The 12127-nt window shown below is 36.1% G+C and overlaps 1 protein-coding gene across 1 annotated transcript in view; it reads left to right on the top strand.

Moving 5' to 3' along the window:
* The window catches only part of LOC127881782 (ribitol-5-phosphate xylosyltransferase 1-like), a 55091-nt gene extending 43205 nt beyond the window's left edge, over positions 1-11886 (top strand). The window contains exons 3-6 of the mRNA XM_052429923.1: positions 105-204; positions 5266-5571; positions 7356-7526; positions 9919-11886. Of these exons, the coding sequence (XP_052285883.1) occupies positions 105-204; positions 5266-5571; positions 7356-7526; positions 9919-10333 (992 nt within the window). The 3' untranslated portion in view covers positions 10334-11886. The remainder of the gene's footprint in view (positions 1-104; positions 205-5265; positions 5572-7355; positions 7527-9918) is intronic.
* The last annotated feature ends 241 nt before the right edge of the window (positions 11887-12127 follow it).

Raw genomic sequence — 12127 nt, 5'->3', positions numbered from 1 at the left:
CATGCCAATTTGGGACGACAATTTATGCGCATGCATTAAACCCCATTTTCCCTGAGCATGGTTTGTATTTATAGATTGTGTAATTTGTTTTGCCTTTGTTTCAGGCCTGTATCTATGGGAACACATCATGGAGGGACCACTAGAAGAAAAGATGGAGGGTGTTTGGAGCTATGGGACAAAGACGGTCAACAACATCAAGTTTACGTAAGGGCATTAGTTATCGTATCTAGAGAAGCAGATCTGCCTGCACAAGAGCTGGAGCACTATAAAGCTTTAGAGCTTATGCGCAGGCTAGTCTGGTGTTGGCCAGGCTGGTCTGGAGCTATACTGGCCGCATTTGGCATAACACCCATTTTGGCATGACATAATTAATATTCACACCAAATTTAAGAAGGCTTGTTAAAGATCCCCTGGTATATTGTCAGTTACCTCAGAGCCTTTTAAACTGTAAGTGATTGTCTATCATAACTTTTGACATGTGGTTTTGCCTGCGCATGTTTTTACGTGATGGTGCAAAGAATAAATGACCAAATGACACAAGTCATAGTATGAGTGTTACATTACGCCTTATTTGGTACTTAAAGTTTTAAAAAAGGTTTCTCTGTTCTGAATAGCGAGGTTGAAGAAAAAAAAAGAGAGTTTTAAACGGGAGGTTGCTTTACAGGCATCATTTGTAAATGCATTGACATTCAGGTTTGTGTCAATTGAAATAAATAGGAAAATAATCAGGACTTAAGTGTCTAGTTTAGTGGTCATAAAAGCTTGGTGGTCTTTAAGCTGTTTTAGTGTACATCATTTAAATGTTTGGCATAAAAAATGTCAAAGATCACATTACATTTTTTTTTAATCTGCAGTCAAGTCCTGTTTCTATGGTTAAATCTTGGTTTCTGGTTAATACTGTTGTGTTGTTTTACAATAAATGTATGAGGTAATCAGATTATCTTGCTTTCTGGAAAAGTGCTCGGACAGACATTTGTGAGTGGGTGTCAGGGCCCTCAATCTGTCAAATCCACGGCCGAAATTCGGCCGCATTCCCCCCCCTGAAAAGTATACTTTTTTCCCCTTTTTGGGGGAAAAATTCCCCCTAAAAAAAAAAAAAAAAAAAAAAAAAAAAATTTATAGATAGATGTGTCTCATGATTATTATATCTCAATTCTATTTTAATTTAATCTTGTCAAACATACTAAATTATGAAAAAAGCAATAAATATAGTGCAAACATGTACAAATGTTATAATTAGAGAGTAAGTAAAAAATCCCCCCAAAAGGGAAACGTCACGAAAATTCCCCCTGCTATGGGTAGCGACCCGCTTCCCCTAAAATGGATTGAGGGCCCTAGGTGTATTGGGAAATTTATCAGGTCCCTTCTGAGGCAAAGGCTATGTTATGTGTGCACCCGGAATGTGCTCCAGCCCTCCTACTTTATTAACTTCCTTGACTCAAGAAAGTTGGGACGAATGTTTAATTATGGCTGCAATTTCCAGCTATTTCGTTGTTTCTGAAAGATTTGTAAATTTCGGTGTGGTCTGGGAGGAAACCGGTGTACCCGGAGGAAACCCCAACTGTCCAATATGGTGACCACCAAACTACTCACATGCTGCCGGGATCCAGAATTGAACCCGGGTCGCCTAGGTGAGTGGCAAATGTACCAACCTTTGCCCCTTGCTGGACAGCCTGAACAGACATTGAATATAAAATAATGATGTTTTGTCATTTTGTTGCCATTGAAACTTTAAAATCAATTACTTTTTGTCAATTATCACAACGATTGTATTGCTACAGTGTATACTATTATTGTTAAAGTAATGAATGCAGAATTTTGATATTGTGAAAACAACTCTTGGTAAGTAGTTGCATACAAAATATCGTTAAGAAAACTTTCATTTTAATGTTGAAGTTGTTTTCATTTAATAATTACTAAGTACTTACTATTCACAAAAGTGTTCAAAATATTATTATTTGTCACTTTCCCTATTAAACCTTACATATTACTCTAACACAATGCTGACTTACATGAAACTAGCAGTAGGAAAATATATTTTTACTACCAAATAATAATTGAAAAGCAGAATGCACCATAGTAACATATACAAGTGGTAACAATTTTAGATACAAAAATATTTTTGTAAGATTATGTTCGTATAAAAATGGAGTCTCGTTGTGGGAAAACAGGGTTAATGCATGTGCGTAAATTGTCATCCCAGATTAGCCTGTGCAGTCTACACAGGCCTATTAGGTTGGACACTTTCTGCTTAAACGGGATTTTTGCAAAGAAGAGACTTCCTTTGAACAAAAAAAATAAAATAAAAGCAAATGTGTCGTCCCTGATTACACGTAACGCACATGCATTGAACCCCCATTTAGCCCAGAATGAGGGTAAATTATTAATTATGCCCCCCTTCGAAGAAGAGGGGGTATATTGCTTTGCACATGTCGGTCTGTCGGTAGGTCTGTCGGTCCCTCCACCAGGTGGTTTCTGGATGATAACTCAAGAACGCTTGGGCCTAGGATCATGAAACTTCATAGGTACATTGATCATGACTCGCAGATGACCCCTATTGATTTTGAGGTCACAAGGTCAAAGGTCAAGGTCATGGTGACCCGAAATAGTAAAATGGTTTCCGGATGATAACTCAAGAACGCTTATGCCTAGGATCATGAAACTTCGTAGGTAGATTGATAATGGCTGGCAGATGATTCCTATTGATTTTCAGGTCACTAGGTCAAAGGTCAAGGTCACGGTGACCCGAAATAGTAAAATGGTTTCCGAATGATAACTCAAGAACGCTTATGCCTAGGATCATGAAACTTCATAGGTACATTGATCATGACTAGCAGATGACCCCTATTGATTTTCAGGTCACAAGGTCAAAGGTCAAGGTCACGGTGACCCGAAATAGTAAAATGGTTTCCGGATGATAACTCAAGAATGCTTATGCCTAGGATCATAAAACTTGATAGGTAGATTGATTATGACTCGCAGTAGACCCCTATTGATTTTCAGGTCACTGGGTCAAAGGTCAAGATCACGGTGACCTGAAATAGTAAAATGGTTTCCGGATGATAACTCAAGAACGCTAATGGCTACGATCATAAAACTTCATAAGTACATTGATCATGACTCGCAGATGACCCCTATTGATTTTGAGGTCACTAGGTCAAAGGTCAAGGTCATGGTGACCCGAAATAGTAAAATGGTTTTTGGATGATAACTCAAGAAAGCTTATGCCTAGGATCATGAAACTTCATACATTTTGTAGGTACATTGATCATGACTCGCAGATGACCTCTATCGATTTTGAGGTCACTCGGTCAAAGGTCAAGTTCAAGGTGACCCGAAATAGTAAAATGGTTTCCGGATGATAACTGAAGAATGCTTATTCCTAGGATCATTAAACTTCATAGGTAGATTGATCATGACTCGCAGATGAACCCTATTGATTTTCAGGTCACTAGGTCAAAGGTCAAGGTCACGGTCACCCGAAATAATAAAATGGTTTTTGGATGATAACTCAAGAACACTTATAGCTAGGATCATGAAACTTCATAGGTACATTGATCATGACTGGCAGATGACCCCTATTGATTTTCAAGTCACTAGGTCAAAGGTCAAGGTCACAGTGACAAAAAACATATTCACACAATGGCTGTCACTACAACGGAGAGCCCATATGGGGGGCATGCATGTTTTACAAACAGCCCTTGTTTATTTAAATTTATTACAGTTTGCCCTTAAAGTGCAATTCGCATGTATGAGAACGTCAAATTGTCGTGTATTGGTTGATTAGCAAACAAACAAAAATCATGTGTTATTCACCATTCTTAATTTAAGAAAATTCTTCCATTGAAAAATGTCTGCGAATGAAGATTTTTGAATTTGTCTTTATCCAGATTTGTGGAAAATCTGTAACGGCACTTTACCCTTCTGAAATTAGCTCCGTTTGCCCAGAAAGAGGGTTTTCTTTGTAGACAAAGTGTCAATTGTAGATCAACATAAATTAAAAACCTACTTCAGCCATCAAACAACTACATTTTAATTATACCAACTTAAAGATAATCATTTGCGAACGTGTTTTTCTCGTATTACTATGTCACTGAGCGCATTATCCCCTTAAATGAAAAGGAATGTGTTTTTACAGCTTTTTTCTATGCCTCCTGTGCCATAATTGCATTATGCAGGCTATATATGTGAGGAGTGCTGGTTAGTTAATTTATCAGGATGCAGGCTGCTCTGTCCCATGGGGCAGGTTTTTGAATGTGACGCTTTTGGGAAGGAAACAGTCACAGCCAGTCTCAGAAGGACATTTTGTGGTGATACACAACGCAGGAGGGGGGGGGGGGGGTCCCAGGAACAAAATAGTTTGACAGCTTTACAGTGATATATTTCTTTAATCAATGCAGGAAATTGAGGCTTGAACATGCCACGCACATAAAACTCATTAACGACTTAATTTTCAAGCTAAATTGATAGCAATTTTCTTGAAGTTTGTGTTTTTCATGAGGAAAAAACTTCCTGAATTATGATGTAGTGAATGAATCTCCTCAAAGTTGGTGGTTTGATTGCTTGCATTAATTTGCTATAAATTTATTATGCAGCGTTAATTCTTTGTTGGCTTTAACTATTTTGTTTGTTTTACTGTTTAATACATTAACCCAATCTCCATCAGAGATGGCAGGACATATGGGTTTGCAAAATTCTCAGCTATTCTTTGCCATACTTTTAAGAAATCTTTTTTGGTCCATTATTTCTGTAAGGGGTACAAATACCGGTAAATACCATGACTGAATAGACATAGAGATAAAATTAATGTTGTTATGATGATTTTCCCATAATGATTTGATAAGAAAACTGTTCTTTGAATAAAGATACACAAAATATGTGAATACTGTTAATTTACGCAATTTAGTGTTTTTTCTGTATTACCATATCATTTTGGCAATCCTAAATTCATAGCCAGAAATATAAGTGACCGGCAAGAACACATGCCATAGCATAAAAGATGCTTTATTTTTTGACAAACTTAACAGATATAACACAATGTGTTTGTTTTTGCTTCAAACACAAATTTGTATATCAAAACATTGCAGAAAAAAGCTATAATATTGTCTCAATTCTGTCTTTTCGTTCATATAGACGGATATGAGTCATATTCGGTTTTAGACACTCTGCTGAAAATATCTTCCCATTAAGAGTGGAGCTTTGGCCCTTGATTACTCGGGAGTACATTTACAAATTACTACACAATATCACTGATTTGCATTTCAGATTCAGGACAGGACCAGGTGTGGTGCCCGGCGAAGTTCCAAAATCAACAGAGAACCTGCTACTTATTTTGAATGGCAGGGAACCGGAAAAAGTCAACTTTGCAGAATCCTGGATTGCCTCCCTTGACTCATTACCCCACTTGCAGAATGTAGGCCTAGTGTTGCTAGGCAACGAACAGTGTAACAACAGCTGGCTACATCGTCACATGTCTTTCAATGGTGGCCGCATCAAGTTTGTCTTTCTTGTCTATGATTCAGCGGAGATTGATGACACTCACTTTTTTCAATGGCCGCTTGGTGTTGCCACGTAAGTGCACCAAAATGCATGTTTAATGGAATAAATGATTGATTCAAATCCTTTAAGAGTACCAGTCCTTCTATTTGAGTAAATCTTCCAAACCACTTTTCTTTTTTTTAAATTGCTTTCACCAATTTTGAGAGAAAATATAAATTTAATATTATATGTAAATAATGTTAATAAGAAATCATTTTTCTTTTATACCTTATGAAAAATTATGACATTTCTGCAGTGAAAAAAAGCAGTGAAAATAAACAAATTGTTATTTTCACCGGTAAAAATAACAAATTTTGGAACTACTTTTTCTATTTTTAGATTATCATAGTAATATTATCATATTTTTTATGATCACGAGTGAATTAAAATCGGTATTCAACCGAATCCAACAAATTGACTTTTTATTTTATGCTTTTTTCACCGCTTATTTACATTGTAAAAGAGTTTAACTGGAGAATTTCGCTGGAATAATGACGTCATTTTGTGTATTGAAATGTATTGAGGCACACCACGGGAGAAAGAGTAACTTTCCAGCAACAGGGAAACCGATGTTAATTATTTTCTTGAAAAAGTTGCATAAAAGAAACGGAAAATTTGTTCATGTCAGTGTAAGATCGTTTGTTGTTTCACCCGTGATCATAGAAAAATAATATTTTCACTCGTGGCTGGCTGCGCCACTCGTTTAAATATATTTTCTATGATCACTTGTGAAATAACTAACGATCTTACACTGACGTGAACAAATATCCTCTTTGTATGAGCAACAATTGTATCTCAAATACTGTTAAAAATATGTTAAGCCTTGCTCTTGGAAAACAGGGCTTAAAGGCTCTATAAAGGTGAAGATCCGTAATTATTTACCGATTTTTAAATATTTTTTCCGTATTTTATATATAAAGGTTATCAAAAAACAATATGTATATGCTATTGGACATAACCATAAAAATATGAGCAATACAACTTGTTTTGAGCTCAAAATACAGTGTCCTCCAAGTCAATCGTGTTTACAAACAATCAGTTTATTTACATCGCTGTTTACTCGGAAAAGTGAAAGTGAAATCACGTTAGTTGCAAAGTTGTAAACATTTCTTCCAATTATGAAACGGGTATATCTTCAATTCTTCTTGACACACTTGCACCTCAGCTGTGTTATTAGCATTTTTTATGCAAGAGTAACTGAAATCCGGTAAAAATTAGGCAAGTTTATATGCATAATAATTGGATTTGTCACCTTTATAGGGCCTTTAATGCATGTACCAGATCAGCCTGAGGAGTTCCTGAAGGCTACTCAGGGTTGCTTTATGGACATTTTCAGTTTAAGGAAGTTTCTTGTAAAAATCAATCATTTGTAGGCAGTAAGTGCAGTCCCTGATTAGGCTGTTGAGATTGCACAGGCTAATGTTTGACGACATTTTACCTTTTTATTGAAAAAATTTTGGAAATTTCTTTAAAACAACAATCCTTTCTGGGCAGAAAGTTCCCCGAATTAGTGTATGCAGCCTCTACTGGCTAATCTGGAACAACACTACACACATGCATTAACCCTTTGCATGCTGGGAAATTTGTCGTCTGCTAAAATGTTGTCTGCTGAATTTTTAAAATTAGCATTTTCTTTTATTTGTTTTCATAGAATACTATCAGAATAGCAAACAGTTTGGATCCTGATGAGACGCCACGTTCTGTGACGTCTCATCTGGATCCAAACTGTTTGCAAAGGCCTTCAAAATTCGGTTCCCGCACTGAAAGGGTTAACCCCCATTTTCCTACAGCAAGGCTTTAATGTATTTGTTTTTCAGTTATAGAGATTTCCCTAAAGTGGACAGCTCCGTGCTTCCTGTACATGTCAAGCGTAAATATTCCTGCAACTTCCTGGGCACAGTCTATAAAAACTCATCCAGAGAAACCCTTATGAAAATTTTAGAGGGAGATTTCTTCAGAGAGCGATGCTTCATCAAGCCCAGATACAGGTAATATGTTAAGCATGCACACATCATAAGGCTACCTTTTTATGTCCCCCTTCGAAGAAGAGGGGGTATATTGTTTTACACATGTCGGTCAGTCGGTCCTACCACCAGATGGTTTCCGGATGATAACTCAAGAAGGCTTAGGCCTAGGATCATGAAACTTCATAGGTACATTGGTCATTACTGGCAGATGACCCCTATTGATTTTCAGATCACTAGGTCAAAGGTCAAGGTCACAGTGACTCGAAATAGTAAAATGGTTTCCGGATGATAACTCAAGAATGCTTAGGCCTAGGATCATGAAACTTCATAGGTACATTGATCATGACTGGCAGATGACCCCTATTGATTTTCAGGTCACTTGGTCTAAGGTCAAGGTCACAGTGACTCAAAACACTAAATTGGTTTTTCGGATGATAACTCAAGAATGCTTACGTCTAGGATCATGAAACTTCATAGGTACATTGATCATGACTGGCAGATGACCCCTATTGATTTTCAGGTCACTAGGTCAAAGGTCACAGTGACTCGAAACAGTAAAATGGTTTCTTGATGATAACTCAAGAATGCTTACGCCTAGGATCATGAAACTTCATAGGTACATTGGTCATGACTGGTAGATGACCCCTATTGATTTTCAGGTCACTAGGTCAAAGGTCAAGGTCACAGTGACTCGAAATAGTAAAATGGTTTCCGGATAACTCAAGAATGCTTAGGCCTAGGATCATGAAACTTCATAGGTACATTGATCATGACTGGCAGATGACCCCTATTGATTTTCAGGTCACTTGGTCAAAGGTCAAGGTCACAGTGACTCAAAACACGAAAATGGTTTTGGGATGATAACTCAAGAATGCTTACGTCTAGGATCATGAAACGTCATAGGTACATTAATCATGACTGGCAGATGACCCCTATTGATTTTCAGGTCACTAGGTCAAAGGTCAAGGTCACAGTGACTCGAAACAGTATAATGGTTTCCTGATGATTACTCAAGAATAATTACGCCTAGGATCATAAAACTTCATAGGTACATTGATCATGACTGGCAGATGACCCCTATTGATTTTTAGGTCACTTGGTCAAGGTCACAGTGACTCAAAACACTAAAATGGTTTCCGGATGATAACTCAAGAATGCTTTTGTCTAAGATCACGAAACTTCAAAGGTACATTGATCATGACTGGCAGATGACCCCTATTGATTTTCAGGTCACTAGGTCAAAGGTCAAGGTCACAGTGACTCGAAACATTAAAATGGTTTCCGGATGATAACTTATGAATGTTTACGCCTAGGATCATGAAACTTCATAGGTACATTGATAAGGACTGGCAGATGACCCCTATTGATTTTCAGGTCACTATGTCAAAGGTCAAGGTCACAGTGACTCGAAATAGTAAAATGGTTTTCGGATGATAACTCAAGAATGCTTACGCCTAGGATCATGAAACTTCATAGGTACATCAATCATGACTGGCAGATGACCCCTATTAATTTTCAGGTCACTAGGTCAACTGACAGCCCATATGGGGGGCATGTTTTACAAACAGCCCTTGTTTAATTTTCATTTTCAAATTGAGAAAGTTCTTCGTTTCGAAGTCATTTCAAAGTCTCGTTAAAAAATTATTATTAATAAAAAATGTTGATGTTGCAGATATTATTAAAACTGGTGTTTTAATGAGCCAGTTGCTTAAAACAAGGGTTTGAAACACATTTATGAGCAATCGAACAATCAAGTTGGCAAATGTGTACAGGAAAAGTAATATCACTGTAAAGATTGCATTTTATCCTGCATACAACGGCTTTAAATACTATGTGTTCTTACTTCTATTATACAAGGGTATGCTACTAAATGGCTTGATTCATTATCCATGGTAATGTATTTCCATTTTACCCCGTTATACCAAATCAGGCAACAAACAAATAAAGATTTACAGCTGTATTGACTCAGACAAGTAAGTAATATCATGCGTACAATTTCTATCCTTTATTCTACTTTACACCATTATGGATACCATACCTTTCTATCCTTTATTCCACTTTACACCATTTGGATACCATACATCTCTATCCTTTGTTCTACTTTACACCAATTAAGGTAACTTAAGTACATGTACCATAAATCTCTATCCTTTATTCTAATTTACGCCAGTTAAGTACCACACATCTCTATCCATTATTCCACTTTACACCAGTTGCACACAATATATCTGTATCCTTTATTCCAGTTGAGTACCATAAATCTATATCCTTTATTCTACTTTACACCAGTTGGGAACAATAAATCTCTATATTTTAGTTTACACCAGTTGCGTACACTAAATTTCTTTTCTTTATCTTCGTTTACACCAGTTGGGTACAATAAATCTATATCCTTTATTCATCTTTACACAAGTTGGGTGCCAGAGGAGTCAGCCAGTTCCCGTGACGACTACGTTCAAGCAATCTCCCAGAGTGATCTCACACTGAACCCTGCTGGTCAGAATACTGAGTGCTACAGGATTTACGAGGCCCTAGCATTTGGTTCAGTTCCAGTCGTAGAGGACATTATGACGCCTGGAATTTGTGGGAAGTCTTCCAGATCCCACGTCTTTCCGCTACGTTTGCTCAAAGAACATAATGCGCCTATTGTTTACGTGAAACACTGGTCAGAGTTAAGCGCGCTGATTGAAAACGAGAAAAAACTTAGACACAGTGATAGGGTCAACAGAAGAAGAAATATTTTACTTTGGTACGAGAATTTTAAAATCGGTATGAGAAAGAAGTTGATTACTGTTTTAAGTAAACACTTTTTTGGTGTAGATAGATAGCAGGGAAATAGTCCCATCCTCTCTATATGCAGTTATTATGTTATTTATACTGTGATGACTGGTTCATTATTTATGATCGTGAGTTTATGCGCTAGATTCATCTGTAAAGAATTGCGTTTTTATTAAATAACGGCTGATTTGTCATTATGTTAGGGCACATTGAATATACATGTGTAACCAATTGTATTTTCATGTATAGCTCTTTCAAACATTCTTTTTTATCTGGACTTGTCAACAAAAACCCTTCTTGTAGATAAGCAAAAACGCTAGTTAGTTTGCAGACAAGAGATGGCAACCTTAGCTCAATATAAAATATTTCTTGGGCCATTCACTCTTAAACCTATTTGAAGATTGTGAAATTATGTAAACATTAAATATAAGGTGAGTAAATAATTTGAAACAAATTTGTTTATGTAAATATTGAGTTTAATCTTGAAAAAACTTTATTTTTATGTTCCTTTGTGGGTCCTGTCCAAAATATCAATACAATTCATCAACTTGATATGCTATAGTAATAAACTTTTTTTGCATAAATAAATTTCAAAATGGCCGACTGGTGTCAATCTTCGAATTTATTTTGGGCCATTTGGGATAAACATGTACACTTATACTACTGATACATTGAGTTGCTGTTTTTATTCGATGTGTATGATACTTGATTTTTAAAATGATTTGAAGCAAACAATTTCTGCCAGTTTAGATGTTTTTTCTTGTAATAACATAAAAATGAATTTCATGTTTGTATGAAATTTTATGTTCAGTTTTAATAGTTTATTGTAAATTGTGTAGTCATAGAATTTTAAAGTTGCATCATGATTTTAAAACTCTAAAATACTAAGTGCAGAAAGATATGGACAATGCTGATTATTTTTTGATCTGCTATGACCCTAACCCCACATTACAATGATGGCATAGCCATAAATGTTTTCCCAGTTCGTGTGTGTGTGTGGACGAAGGGGGCATTGCAGTCAGACCAATGTGACAAAAAAATTTACGATGCATGAAAAACATTCAAGCAGTGTTATTTGCAATTTCTGATCAGAAGTTTTTTTAATGTTCCTATGTAAAACGTATGTGTTGATAAATACTGAAACAAATGTCTGACAATATCCCAACCAAATCAGACTATGCTTCTGACAAGTTCTTCCCACGTTTCATGGAGTCTGCATGTATCTTGTATTTTCCTTCTTTATATTTTCTTAACCAATTGCGATTAATTTTTCAAATTATGTTTTGTACGAGCATTCATTTCTGTGTCCAATGACATAGCAGGCCTATTTTGTATGGACACATTCCTAGTTAAATTTAATTCTTATTGAATTTCTTTGCAAGTAATTGTACATAAGTATGTACCATGTATAAGTAACTTTTATTTGACATGGAATGGAATTGTATGCTTTGCAGTATTATTCCAGTGTTTGAATACAGGTAAAATAATGTGATAAACAAGAATTTTCATTTTGTTAACTGTAAAATGTTACAATTTTATTTTTGTAAATAATGTGAGGAACATAAATTGTTATTTGTTAACAGTAATAAAATGTTATAATATTTACGATATTATTTTTTATACCCCCACAAACGAAGTTTAAGGGGTATATAGGAGTGAGCTTGTCGGTCGGTCTGCAGGTCGGTCCGTATTAAGTGTCCGTTCTCTAATTCGAGTTGTTTTCATTCGATCTTCACCAAACTTGGTCAGATGTTGTATATAGTTTATTATCATATGAGTTTTGTTTAATATCCCAGTTGCCATGAACGATCTTGCCCAATTATTCAAAGTAAATAATTCAATAA

This window comes from Dreissena polymorpha, chromosome 5 (genome assembly GCF_020536995.1).
Source record: "Dreissena polymorpha isolate Duluth1 chromosome 5, UMN_Dpol_1.0, whole genome shotgun sequence".
NCBI classification, from domain to species: domain Eukaryota; kingdom Metazoa; phylum Mollusca; class Bivalvia; order Myida; family Dreissenidae; genus Dreissena; species Dreissena polymorpha.
This window is presented reverse-complemented; position numbering and strand designations above follow the sequence as displayed.